General features: G+C 51.6%; 5 protein-coding genes across 5 annotated transcripts; 4 read left to right on the top strand and 1 right to left on the bottom strand.

Annotated features, from left to right (window-relative positions):
• Positions 1–826: 826 nt before the first annotated feature.
• SLX1 (endonuclease) lies at positions 827–2,764 on the top strand (the record flags this gene model as incomplete). The annotated part of the gene is made up of 4 exons (XM_076635211.1): positions 827–1,042; positions 1,103–1,676; positions 1,729–1,820; positions 1,883–2,764. 4 exons carry the CDS (start codon positions 827–829, stop codon positions 2,762–2,764), a joined length of 1,764 nt encoding a protein of 587 aa, XP_076484830.1.
• A 311-nt stretch (positions 2,765–3,075) lies between these two features.
• On the bottom strand, positions 3,076–5,191 carry JCM6883_003281 (sugar porter family MFS transporter; the record flags this gene model as incomplete). The annotated part of the gene is made up of 9 exons (XM_076635210.1): positions 3,076–3,450; positions 3,516–3,580; positions 3,641–3,889; positions 3,978–4,330; positions 4,408–4,466; positions 4,537–4,594; positions 4,655–4,727; positions 4,788–5,077; positions 5,160–5,191. The coding sequence occupies 9 exons, from the start codon at positions 5,189–5,191 to the stop codon at positions 3,076–3,078; spliced, it is 1,554 nt and encodes a 517-aa protein (XP_076484829.1).
• A 1,688-nt stretch (positions 5,192–6,879) lies between these two features.
• Positions 6,880–7,699, top strand: JCM6883_003280 (GNAT family N-acetyltransferase; the record flags this gene model as incomplete). Its single annotated transcript, XM_076635209.1, has 4 exons — positions 6,880–7,305; positions 7,408–7,457; positions 7,522–7,592; positions 7,653–7,699. 4 exons carry the CDS (start codon positions 6,880–6,882, stop codon positions 7,697–7,699), a joined length of 594 nt encoding a protein of 197 aa, XP_076484828.1.
• A 511-nt stretch (positions 7,700–8,210) lies between these two features.
• JCM6883_003279 (uncharacterized protein) lies at positions 8,211–10,467 on the top strand (the record flags this gene model as incomplete). Its single annotated transcript, XM_076635208.1, has 2 exons — positions 8,211–9,558; positions 9,626–10,467. 2 exons carry the CDS (start codon positions 8,211–8,213, stop codon positions 10,465–10,467), a joined length of 2,190 nt encoding a protein of 729 aa, XP_076484827.1.
• A 338-nt stretch (positions 10,468–10,805) lies between these two features.
• Positions 10,806–12,506, top strand: JCM6883_003278 (alpha/beta hydrolase; the record flags this gene model as incomplete). Its single annotated transcript, XM_076635207.1, has 9 exons — positions 10,806–10,980; positions 11,056–11,308; positions 11,401–11,475; positions 11,549–11,694; positions 11,754–11,860; positions 11,929–11,996; positions 12,060–12,132; positions 12,212–12,269; positions 12,340–12,506. 9 exons carry the CDS (start codon positions 10,806–10,808, stop codon positions 12,504–12,506), a joined length of 1,122 nt encoding a protein of 373 aa, XP_076484826.1.
• Positions 12,507–12,998: the final 492 nt, after the last annotated feature.

Genomic DNA, 12,998 nt, shown 5'->3' with positions numbered 1-12,998 from the left:
ACTCGACGAGAGAGTGACTTGATCGAGGTTAGATTGACTCTGACTCAGTTTTCTTTTTCGCTTCCAAGTGCGAGATCTCGACTCTGTTTGACGAGAATGATCGAGTGACTCTTGACATCGCTCGTTCGAGGTCAGGGCAAGCTCGAGGTGATTGAGAGACAGTCTGAGTATGCATTGGGTCAGCTGAGCAGAACTTGGCTCAGAGTTGGAGAAACGAAAAGGTTCGAGCTGATTCTCAACTAATTGCATTCTCACGACTCTTGAACATCGTAAAGCGACTTGGAACAGTGGTAGTTCGTTGGGCTCATAAGCACTTCGTCTCATCGGATTTGCGACCCAAATGTCCTCGGATCGAGACCGAGAGTCGCTATTGTTTTGCCAGGAAACACACCTTTTTGGTCCGCCCGCTTGTCGAGCCTAACGGCTCGACACCTGCCGTCCCACCGAGACCAGAAAGACTGAATTCGGAGCGAGAGAAGAGCGACAAGCGCTACCTCTTCCGGTGTTCGCAATACTTCCACACCCTTTCTCCCTGCCTTCTGACTGCTCGAACGCGGCCAGAGACACCGTTACCTGTCTCCTTCATCCCCTGCAAGACAGTCTGCTTCACAGAAACGCAGAGAGTGCGCTTGCAAAATTGTTGCGAAACTCTCACCGCGCAATTTCCAGCTCTCTGACCAAGTCCAAACTTTTCTCACATCATACACCCAATCGCCTGTAATCCCTCTCGTCGAATCCTGAACAGCTCAGCAACCGATTCCGACACCCTCAGGCAATGCGCAACGCCCAGAACTGATCAACAAACAACATCACGATCTTCATCTAAATGACCTCGTCTCCGCCTCCCGAGCTATCTGAACCCGATTCACCAATGCCTAGAGCAATACTGAGTACTACCTCGACCCTCCTGAACCACACAATCCCTCCGTTCTACGCTTGTTACCTTCTGCGATCATTCAACCCGAAACGAGGTGGAACCTATATCGGAAGCACTCCTGACCCTCCCAGGAGGTACAAACAACATTCAGGGGAGATCAAAGGCGTACGTCTGGTCATCCCAAATTCAGCGAGATGTGAGCTGATTCCCTCGTTCGAAAAACAGGGAGCTTTCAAGACCAAGTTGGGTAGACCCTGGGAGATGGAGTTGATCGTGCATGGCTTCCCTACGAAGCTACAAGCTCTCCAATTCGAATGGGCATGGCAAAATCCTCACGCTTCCCGGTTACTTCACTCCGCAGCTTCCCCTTCTGCTCCTTCTTCGACTTCCGACAAAGCTACACTCAAATTGGCTTCGAAACCGGTCCCACAGTTTCCAAAAACGGCGGCTTCGAATCGACCAGTCACGAAAGTTCAAGTACTTCAATATATGTTGACCGTTCCGCCTTGGAGGTCCTTCAACTTGGCCGTAACTTGCTTCTCGAACGACGCTCGACAATGGTGGGATCATGCGAGAACGTTGGGACCGGTTGTCAGAACGGAAGCGGGAGCGAGGAAATGGCAGAAAGAAAGGCTGAAGGAAGGAAAAGAGAATGAAGACCCGTGGGGAGAAGAAAGGAGCGAGTGGTTGAACAGAGTCAACGTCGACTTGCGAATCGAAGGAGTAGATGGGAAACGTCTTGTGCGTATGAGTCAGCGCGAAGAGGGCGACGAAGGGGGTAGAATGCGAGTCGACGATGGTGAGTTTTTCGAAACCACTCACGCGAGAACGAATCCTGACTCTTCTTGTAGACATCTTCTTCGAGTCTCACTGGCAAAAGTGGAACAGCGTATCAAATTTGATACCGAATTGCGAGCTTTGCCGGGACAAAATCGATGTCGAGGTGAGTCGTCCTCCCACTTTTTCGTACGGCCGCGAGCTCATTTCGGTTTCGTTTCCTCGCAGAACCATCTTTCCTTCTTCCTCTGCGCCTCAACTACCACTTACTGCACCGCTCACTTCCACCTCCCTTGCCTCGCCTCGCACTTCCTCTCGAACGACTCCTCCACTCCGAACGCTCCTTCGGCTGCACCTCTCGCTACTCGAGCTCAACCTCTCCTGCCCACTAACGGCAGCTGTCCATCTTGTCGCCAACCCCTACATTGGTGCGAGTTAGTGAGAGGGTCTTATCGCAGGAAAGAAGAAGTCGACGGAACGAGGAAAAAGAGGAGATTCGAAAAGGGAACTCGGGCGAAAGAATTGGCACTTTTGCGAGGGGCGGACGATGAAGAGGAAGCAGGAGAGCTGGATTCTGGAACGCAAGGGAGGAAGAAGAGATCGAAAGGGAAAGGGAAACAAGTCGAGAAGGAAGAAGAAGATGAAGGCAGTGTCGACGAGGGATCGTCAGAGGGAGAGCAAGAAAGATCCTGGGCTCGATCGACGGCTGCAGAAGGAGCAATCGAAGATGACGGAGGGGGAGCGAGTCAGGCGTCCGATCAAAGCGGAGACGAACAAATCCCGACGTCTTCGATCTTTGTCAAGAAGAAATCGAGAAAGGTTGAGAATGCCTCGAAAACGACGGTTTCGACTAGCGGCACGAGCGGACGACGAGGACGACGAGCCGCTGTTGTCTCTCAACCTCTTCTTCCCTCGACCCTCACCTCCACGAAATCAACTCTCTCCGCCTCGAAAAAGACGAAAAAGACGATTCCTATCTCCGGCCCCAACGAAGACGACTCGGACGACTTGCCAAATCCAAGTACGATAGGCAGAGGAGTTCCGTTACGCAAGCAGCAAGTGGGCAAGAAGAAAGAGAGGCCAGAATATCTCGAGTTGTCGGATGATTGAAAGGAACCGCTCGTTGTCGTTGATACTCTATCCTAGTCTCTGGAATCGTCACTGTCGACCTTTCTCGAATCGACTCCGAGAACAAAGATCCTGACAGCGAGAGACGACGACAAGCGAGAGTGCGTGAATGTGGAGAATCTCGAAGGTATGATATTAACAAGGCTAGTTGCCAATCTAGTACTCTAAGTAAGATGTATGAGTCTAGTAACGATGAAGGTGCGTGCGATAATAGGAAAGCGAATAATAACGACATGGTGAGATGAAAGGTAGAAAAGAAAACCGAGAAGGAGGGGAAACGACGACGACAACGCTTAGAGGTCGCGCATCTTGACGTCCTCCTTGTGTTCGGTCTGTGCTTCAGTCTTGGCCGACTTGTAGGCCTCCTTGTCGTCGTCGTAAACGTTGTTGGCGAGGATTTCCTTGCGGACTTTGTTGCTGTTGAGGATCGACGACTTTCGGTAAAGGATGTCGACTTGCTCCAACGATAATCCTTTAGTCTCCGGCACGAACAGCCATACGAAAATAAAGCAGAGGCACGAGGCTCCTCCCCAAATCCAGAAGACGTTGGATTGAAGACCGGCGGATCCGGGAGCTTTGTCGACCAAGTAAGGAGTAGCGTATCCGATTCCGAAGTTCCAGAGCCAGTTCGAGGCGGTCGACATGGACATTTGCTTTGCGCGAGTAGCCTAGAAGCAGGAAGGAGCGAGTCAGTGACTGGCGAAAAGGACAAGGTTAAAAACGAAAAACTCACGGTAGGGTAGATTTCTCCAGTGACGACCCAGGCGAGAGGTCCCCAGGTAGCAGCGAAGAAGGCGACTGTAGAGCAGGGCAGAAGATGAGCGAGAGTTCCTGAGTGGCAGAAGAAAAAGAACTCACTGAAAATGCAGACGAAAGCGACCAAAACTTTTTGTCCAGCTGCGTTATCGGCAGAGACTCCGACTCCGACTCCAGCGACGATGAAGTGGCAGATAACCATACCGGCGGCTCCGATGAGAAGAAGGGGACGACGTCCGGCGCGATCAACGAGGAAGAGACCAGGAACAGTAGCTCCAACGTTGACGACGTTCGTGGCGATGGTGATGATGAATGGATTCGCGATGCCCGAATTCTGGAAGAATTGAGTACCTGGTTGCCGCCGAGAGGTTTGATCAGTTCAGCTCGGACGCTCAAAGCGGTAGAAACGACGCTCAAAGCGGTAGAAACGTGAGCTTACCGTAGTAGAAGATAAAGTTGATACCGGAGAGTTGCTGGAGAGCTTGGATACCAAGACCAGTGAAGGTACGGAGACGGTTGCGGTTTTGACTCTTGAAGCAGTCGAGGTAAGAAGTCGAACCGAGCGAACGAGTGTGGTGGATTTGGGCAGCGATTTCAGCGTATTCTTCGGCGACTTGGGGAGAGTCGACTGGGACACCGAGGATACGTCCGAGAGCGACTTGAGCTTGTTCGTCCTTTCCAGCTCCGATGAGGTAACGAGGCGATTCGGGGAGGAAGGCGAGTCCCGCACCGAGGATTATGGCCCAGGCGAACTGTAAACCGATGGGGATAGCGTAGGAACCGAGATCGTTGCTACAAGAGCGAAAGAGAGAGAGGGAGTCAGTTTCGCCGCTGGCAGATTCGAGCTTCTCCGGGAGACTGCGACGTACCGATCCTTCGTGGCGTTCACTACTACAGCCGCGATCAATAAACCAATGGTGATCATCCACTGAGGAGGAAGAGGAAGAAAGGGACGTCAGTCGGGCTTGCACACAAGATTTCGAGAAAAGTAAACTCACTTGGTAGGCTCCGACGATCATTCCACGAATGTGACGAGGTGCGCACTCAGATTGGTACCTTCAGACGAGCGACAAGTCAGCGAAAAGAACGCGATGGACGTGAAAGAATCGAGCTCACATAGGGACAATGCAAGAAGTTCCTCCGACACCGAGACCAGCAAAGACACGTCCGACGACAAAGACAGGGAGAGCTATTGAGGTGCAGAGTCAGCAAATGCGAAACTGTGAAAGATGTGAAAACGAAGACTCACTCGTTCCACCAGTTTGCATTCCGACTCCGATACAGAACAAGACGAGGTAAACCATGATACCGAATCGTCGTCCGAGTTTGTTTGAGATAGGGGCAGCTCCGAGAGCACCGACGAACGTTCCGGCTGAGAGAATCGACGTAATGAGAGAATTGTCGCCAGAAGTGAGGGCGTAAGTTCCGTCGGGTTGAAGTCTTCCCATTTGGCGCTTGAAGTAGTCCATCTCCTTGACTCCAGAAATGTTTCCAGTGTCATATCCGTAGAGGAATCCACCGAATGCTGCAAAGCAGGACCTGGAAGGGCACAAAGAGAAGGAGGTCTGTGAGTTTGAGGTTCCGTTCGCGGAACCGTTCCCTCAACAGACGAAGCACTAACATGATGATCGCCATCTTGTGGTTGACCGACATGATGGGCTGAAGTGAAAGAGGTTGTTTGGTCGAAAAGGGGATAGGGATACGGTCGAGAGGGCAAGATCGAGATCGACGGATGGGTTGAGTGAAGGAAGAGAGGTGTAGTACTTGAGCGCTTTTTGTGCTGTTGCTGGTGGAAGAGTCTGGATGAAGGGGAGGGGGTCTCGAAGAAGTCGAAAGGCGGAGGGAGAGGAGGCGAGACTGAGGAAAGAATGAAAAGGAGGAGAAGAGAGGGAGACCCTCGCGGGAGGCTTTTTGGGGGAGTCTCAGGCCCCGCTCGCCCGCGCGTAACTGTTGGAACTGTTTTCGGAAAGGGAACCTCGGCCCATCTCACGACGTCCACGCTTCTCGGTGACTCGACATGCTCATCGCCTCCTCCTTCGAACGCTTCTCCATCTGCTGTTGCTGTAGAAGTCCTTGCCCAAGCTCCAGTCGATCGAGATATCCCAGCCACGAGCGATTTCACGTTGCGATTGGTCTATTTTAGCGTCAAAGCTAAGGAAACTGAAACCCGAAGCAGCGGAAGAAAGATTTTTCGTTTGAGATCATACGGCCGACACGTCGTTACCGAGGCGCCCACGAGTCGATTTCGAAGCGCCTAGAACCGAAACACGAGCGAGATCGATGGAAGACGAGAGAGGTCGAAACGAAAGAAGGAATGGACCGAGGTCGACGTCGGAAAGGCTATGCTGTTGGGCGGAGCCGTCCAGAGTCCATGAGTGAGGAGTGTTAGCGGTGTGAAGGCTGGCAGCGGTTCGGAATGAGCGTGGGTCGGCCTGAGGGGGAACGAGAGTGGAAGTGTGGAGTCCCTCTAGAATCCGTTGTCTTCCTTCCTAATCCTTTGTCCAGCTGTTGAGGGCGATGTGAGGCGTATGTGGTGAGTCAGGAGCCGATATGTACTTGAACTGTAAGGATCGAGGTAAAGGTTGGTGTGATCGGGAGAAGAAAGGGAAGAGAAAGTCAAGTGGTGGGGGGAACCCGTCTCCAAAGGATTGACTGCTTGGTGCGAAGTCGTGTGTGGTTGCTGCGATGAAGAGATGCGAGTCGAGTCGAAGCGGAAGGAGGAAAGGAGTAAGGAAGAGGGGAAGGGGAGAGCGGTAGACAAAGACTTCGAGTCGAGAAAACTCAAGAACCCAAGGAAATACGCCGTGCTCTTCTTCCTTCTCCTCCTGCGATCAGTTTGCTTTGTCGCGGTTCCATTCGATTTCGTCGACTCGAAAGCGAAACGGTGGGTACGAGGTGAGCTCGCAACCAAGTCGAGCGTCGGTTTGGATTCTGCTTGCATCGACCAGTGTCAGTGCTCGACTACAGTAAGCTTAGTAGAGTTCTCATGACTCAACTGCTTCTCCGCCTAGGGAGTCCTCGAGCTGCTGAAAGAGTCACAGTCGTAAAGCTTTGGCTTTTTTCCATGATCGCAAACGAGAAAATCGTCCTTTCGTCGTTAACACGAGTGCTCAGTCGTCTATGCTCCCTTGATTTCGTCCTTGATGCTGTAAATGCTGCTCACAAGATAGTATTGTCGAGGCGATAAGGTTTCATTTACCGCCCCGAGGTTGCCCGAGCTCTGCACCATATGGTTCACGGGAATTGCTCAGTCAGTCGACTCGATCCCTTCACGCTTTATCAGCTGTTATCTGACGTTCGTCTTCCTTCTCCTCGAACAAACCTCTCATCGTCGACCGAAAATGAGCTCAGTCCCATCGTTTTCAACTCCGCGACTTACCTTTCGAAGTCCCGAACCTTCCGACTACTCTGAACCCGAAGGCTTCCTCTGCAAACTCTTCAACAGCGAGATCGTGCAACACGGCCTTTCAGGGAGCCCGGCTCGACCACAATCGAAACAGGAGGTCGAGAAATGGTTCACACAACTTGGCGATGGCGCTGCGCTGCATTGCGTCGTCTGCTTGAGAGACACGAGCGACACGACAGAGAAGGGAGAACGTCTTAATCCGGTCGGCTGGATCATACTGGATAAAATTGCGATGCCTCATAGAAAAGCGACTTTCGGACTCGCGATAGCGACGGAGCATGCAGGGAAAGGGTATGCGAAAGAAGCGATGGAATGGTTGCTGGAGCGAGCGTTCAACGGATTTGGACTGAACAAGGTCGAGGCAAGTGATGAAATCTCGTTCGACTCCCGACACAGTTTGATTTGGATCGACGATTTGATGCTGCCGGCAAGGAACACTGACGCTGTATTGGAGTGTCGACAGGGAGAAGTATTCGGCTGGAACGAACGAGCGTTGAAAGCCTATAAATCGGTGTGAGCTTTGAATCTCTTTCTTTACAGAATACTGCGCTGACTCTTTGATCGTCTGGCGTTGAAGCGGATTCGTCGAAGAAGGTGTACGGCGCCAAACGCTATGGCAGAACGGTGTCTTCATAGACGATTACATCAGTCAGTTCATCGTTTCGTTTGTGAGAATCGAAGTAAGCTCACGCATCCTGTCCCCCGCAGTCGGTATCTTGGCTTCCGAATGGAGAGAGCGAAATCGGAAGTTATAGAGCTTGAGTGTGGGTATGGGAACGAACAAGCGACGAGGTTGATGCATTCGTTCAGACTGCAGGTTGGAGAGTTCACCGAGAGACACGGAAGTTCTGCTCGCGCGACCGAATCGATGACATTGAAGCATTTGATACTAGGTCTGCACGGCCGGAGCAACGTGGTCAGAGCACGGAAGCCATGAAGAAAAGGCTGTTTTGACATACAATTGTTCGAATGTCCCGGAATTTCTGAACAACTACGATGCGGGACACATCAGAGCCGAGCGAACATGTACACCTCCACATCGAGGTAACCCCGGGTCGAGCAGAACGACGAACGAAGCAATTTGGGAGCCGAGTCAAGCGAGAGAAGGAAGGAAAGGAAGGATAGCTCAGCTCCTTCGGCCGTGAGTCGGTTGGACGCAGAAACAAAGGGATCTGTTGAGTGAGCGTTCGGAAAGCGTAGGGTATGTCGGGAAGAAGGAAGCGAAGAAATTTCCGAGAGAGTTCTCTCACCTCGACTTACTCGACGATGGCAGTCCGACGGCTGGCGAGGCAAGGCCTGATATGGTCCGAAGCACCTCCGATCGCTTCGACCTCGACCGCTCGCTCTCCCTGTCCAGGGTGTCGACATTCGACCTCTTCCGCCCTTCCTCTTCATCCGGCTCACGCGGCTCGCACTCACCATTCGGACGACTCGCATGGAACTCAAACATCATCGAAACAACCTAGCAAGAGTTGGGCGGCCATCTCTAGGGCATCTCAGGCGTTATTCGCTCCGACGGTTCAATCGACAAATTCCTCTTCCCCTCCATCTTCGGTTCAACTCGTAGGAGCCGCGGCCGAACTCGTACAGGAGCTCAAATTGGCGAAACCCGATCCTCACCGAGTTTGGACGTTGTTCTCCCAGGTCGACTTGCAAGGTTTAACTCACACTCTCCCTCTCATCTCCCTCCACGCTCTCCTTCCTGCGATCCACCTGAAACCCCATCATTCTCCGAGAAAATCATCCGGCTTCCCTCTCTCAATCCAGGCTTCGACAAATCTCGCAAGGGCGTACGCAGTCAAAGTGGATTTAATTAGGTTGAGGTTGAGGCAAGCGGGAGCGAAAGCTGGACCTGGGGATTGGAACGCACTCATTTGGCAATATCACGCCTTGAGGTATGCACCGGGAGTTACCAAGATTTGGGACGAGATGATCGAAGCGGGACATTTACCTTCGGTGCCAGTTTGCACCAGGGTGTTTGAAACGATGGCGGGATGGATCGAGATGCACGGGAGGGCTTCGGGAAAGGTAGTTGAAGGAGCAGCGGCGCAACCTTTGTTGAAGAAGGCGGTCAGTATGATGGAAGATATCGCGGGAGATCCGAAACGAATGGACGCCATACTCGATCCCTTCTTTTCGATCATCGCCAAAGCCAGAGATCGCAAAGTACTATCGACCGTCGTCAAGCAGATCTACGCTTTCGATATCAAGTTACCCGGAGCGCACGTCGAACTCTCCGAAGCACAAAAAGCGAAAACACGGACAATGGGAGAACAAGAATTGTGTTGGGTACTCGAAGGTTTGGCAGAGTTGGACGACCTCTCTTCAATGATCTCAGTGATGGAAGTGTTCGACAGAATTTCGACTCACCCTTCCTCTCCCGATTTCTTCACCCAATCCTTTTCTACTGCTTCTTCCCCTTCGACTTCTGCCGACAAACCCCATCCCGTCGGTACTCGCGCTTTCACCACTCTCATCCAGGCCGCAAGTCGACTCGATTCGGGACCCGTCGTTCGTCACTACTTTGATCTCCTCTTCTCTCGCTGGGCGCTCGATTCAAACTCTCGGATTTCGGAACTCGAGCAAGCGATTGGATCTGTTCCAGCGGAATCAGGTCAGCATTACCTTCACTCAGTTGATCAATTCGCTGTATCCACTGACGACGCTTCGCTGCTTAGTAGATCCCTTAGATTCGACAGGGGAGTCCGCCGAGATTCTCCTCGAACCAACTTCTTCCGACTCTCCCAGTTCTCCCTCCCCCTCTTCGTCGACATCCTCTGAAGTTCCTCAGATCGACTTCAACGCTTCCCTCCCCGTCGCGCATCTCGCTGCTTCCCCCGCTTCTCCCTCTCGTCCTTACGTCGTCCCTTCTACCCTCATCGGCAACATCGCTCACTACTCTCTGCACCACCACGATCTCGCCACCGCTCGATGGATCCGGCTTCGCACGAGGAGGTTACTCCAATTGATGGAAAGTCAAGCGGCTCGCATCAACTCGGTTCTCAATGTCCTCGAACCGTCTCGTTCTACCTCTCCTTCGACCAGCACTACTTCATCACCCTCGACTTCAAACGATACCTCTGCCTCTCCTCCTCCTCGATCTCTCACTCTTCTCGAACGAGAACTCGCGCTCCTCGGTTATCATCGTCAACAAGTTCGACTTATGCTCTCTTCTGTGAAAGCCTCTTCGAACATTGTTCGCTCGATGACCGAACTGCATCGACTACAATACTCTCTCGGGCGACGAGCGAAGAAACTGGCGGATCCGAAACTTTCGAAACGAGAAATCGTGCGAGTTCGACCTGGAGTGAGGAGGAAGGAACAACAAGTCTTGTTGACGAGGATCGTCGTGCTCAAGCATAGGTTGAACAAACTCTACACGTTGGAAGGGTTGAGACCAGGAAACTGGGAATACGATAGATGGGCGAACGAGATCAAAGAGTTACGGAAAAGGGCGGATGGACAAGGGTTGATAGCAGAGGAAGAGGGAGCGACGACTACGACAAGCACCGTCGCAGCTTAGGGACCTATCTAGGGGAATTGTTCGACAGCAGTACCGCATAAAATGTAGCAACAATTCCTCTTGTCGCTGTCACGAATTATTCGAGTTTTTATTCTGCTTGTCACGGTCGTCTCCAAGATGACACTCATCGCACGATGCCTGTGCAGAAACGAAGTGGTTGAGATCCTCGAGAGACGGAACAAAGTGATCGAAATCCAGTTCCTGCGAGCTGCAACATGGGAAATTAAAATCTCGAACATCGCGACCAAGCGAGAAGGTTCTCTAGTTCAACTTCACTTTTCTCACTACGCCTACGCGCTTCAATCTTCGACCCTGGTGGTCCTTGTCTCAATAGAGCGATGGTCCCACCACTAGCTCCTGCCCCTCCTCCTCCCAATCCACCCTCACTTCGACCCTTCGACTCTCCTCGGATTTCCATCGATCAAGAAGAAGAAGAGAACGCGGGCTTACTCAGGAGTTACCACTCGGCGCAAGGAGAAGATTATCCGCCTCCTCTATCACCTCCATCCCTCAGTACACCCTTCGCGAGCAAGCGACGAGGAGGACGAAGACCTTTCCTCTATCTGACAGCCTTTGTCTTTCTCGCAGTCTTCCTTTCAGCTTCCGCCTTCAACCATTACTCTCCTATTCTCTCGACATCTTCAACAAACGACTATGGGTGGATACGGGAGAAGATGCACGAAGAACCGAGGGTTGGATTAGACGAGACAAAGATTCGAGTTCAACAATCCAAGCTGGGAGATTACACCGTCTCTGCCATCCTCTTGTACGGATTAGGTCAACCGAATCATGAACTACCGTTCGTGAGGAAGATGGCCGCGAAATTCCCTTATGTTCGATGGTAAGTCGCGCGAATTCTCTCTCCCCGGAATCCCCGAACGTTCTCACACTGACTCCCTTTGTTTCCTATTCCGTTTGCTCGGCCACTCACAGGGTATCACCTACGGCGGACCAATTGAACGTTACCGTGAGAAACTTCGAGCCAACGAATGCATGGTTCAACATCGAGTGAGATAACGATTCCTTTCGCTTTTCTTCGTCGCCTTGCGAAACTGACCGATCGGATTCATTTTCGCTGCAGAACGTTTGACGATCTATCTAAAGGAGAGAACATCGACGAGTTCATCCATTCTCAGCAACAGTTAAACAAGCTCGTCGACGAGGAGAAGGAGAAAATGAGACGAGACGGAAAAGAACCGAGGATCGCTTTGATGGGTTTCTCTCAAGGTGCGCTTGGATCAGCTTGCTTTACAGTATGCACCTTACTGACTGTATTGTCGCTTAAGGAGCCGTCATGACGATGCTGAGTCTGTTGACTGCGAACGAAACAAAACGGTTCGAAGCGGGAATCGCACTTTCTGGTTACGTTCCCCTCCTCGACTCTATCGATCAAGTGAGTCTCTTCTACTGACCGGACCCCATCCGTCGACGTGCACACTTATTGACCCACCTCGTAACTAGATCGCGTCGCCAAAAAGTCGAGAAATTCCCTTGTTCTGGGGTCACGGAGCCTTAGATCCTTACTTAACGTCCGTTCCCTCGCCTCACTCTCCCACCTGGCTCAGTCTGACTTTTTCTGTTGAGAACGACAGTATCGAACAAGCTCGAGCCGGTTCAAACCTTCTAGGATCGTCTGGTATGGGCCTTCGTAACTTTCAATTCAAAGTAAGAAAAGAGATCATTTTGGAGGGCTCTTGAGACGATCTCCCTAGCTCATACTGATCTTTCTGCATCTCTTCCATAGGAGTACGAAGGATTAGATCATATTTGGAACGAACGAGAATTAGACGATGTTGTCGAATGTGAGGCTACTTCCCTCTCACTTTCGTCGTACACAGTTGGACTGACGATGCTCGCGTATTGAACGAGTAGGGTTTCGACGGACCGTTCCAAGCGGAAGAAAATTCGGTCGACCTAATCGAAAACCTTCACCATCTCAGACCGCCTCTGCCAGCGATCAAACTCCCTCGAGGGTCGATCAAGAAGCTACAAAGTGGGAGAAGGTGCTCGAATTGGACAATGCAGCCGAAGCAAAGTAGGCAAATCAGTGGAAAGAACGCCGACGCCTGGATTCTCAACTATGAACTCCTACCTTTCTTCCCTCTCCTCTCTCTCCCTTTCTCTCTCCCCCTCTCCCTTTCTCTACCTCTTTCCTCTCTATCGCGCACACAATCTCCCGTCACCTTCCCGAAAACGCATCTTTCTCGCTCTCTCTCGTTACATCTCATCTTTGTTCTCATTTCTTTGTTGTTTTCCACTCTCGATTGTTGCTTATACCTCTATCTCCTTTCTCGCTGTCTATTCTTTGTCTTCGTTATATCGTTATTTGTTCTGCATAGATTGTTCTGCTTAGAAAAACCCGGAATCGCAAACCCCCTAGATTATCATCTTCTTCACTTTTGCGTTCGAAGTGTCTCGCTCGTCTCATCGTAACTTGAGAGAAGAAGGGTACAACGAATGTTTCAGTAGAAATGTCACGGAAACGGAGAGAGCTGATTAAAGGCGAGAGACGAAGTAGAAAGAAGACATTT

The sequence above is a fragment of the Sporobolomyces salmoneus genome, assembly GCF_050403485.1.
Source record: "Sporobolomyces salmoneus JCM6883 DNA, S_salmoneus_JCM6883_v1_ctg87, whole genome shotgun sequence".
In the NCBI taxonomy this organism is placed as follows: Eukaryota; Fungi; Basidiomycota; class Microbotryomycetes; order Sporidiobolales; family Sporidiobolaceae; genus Sporobolomyces; species Sporobolomyces salmoneus.
Note: the sequence above shows the minus strand (reverse complement) of the source record. Positions and strands in the feature narration are given on the sequence as shown.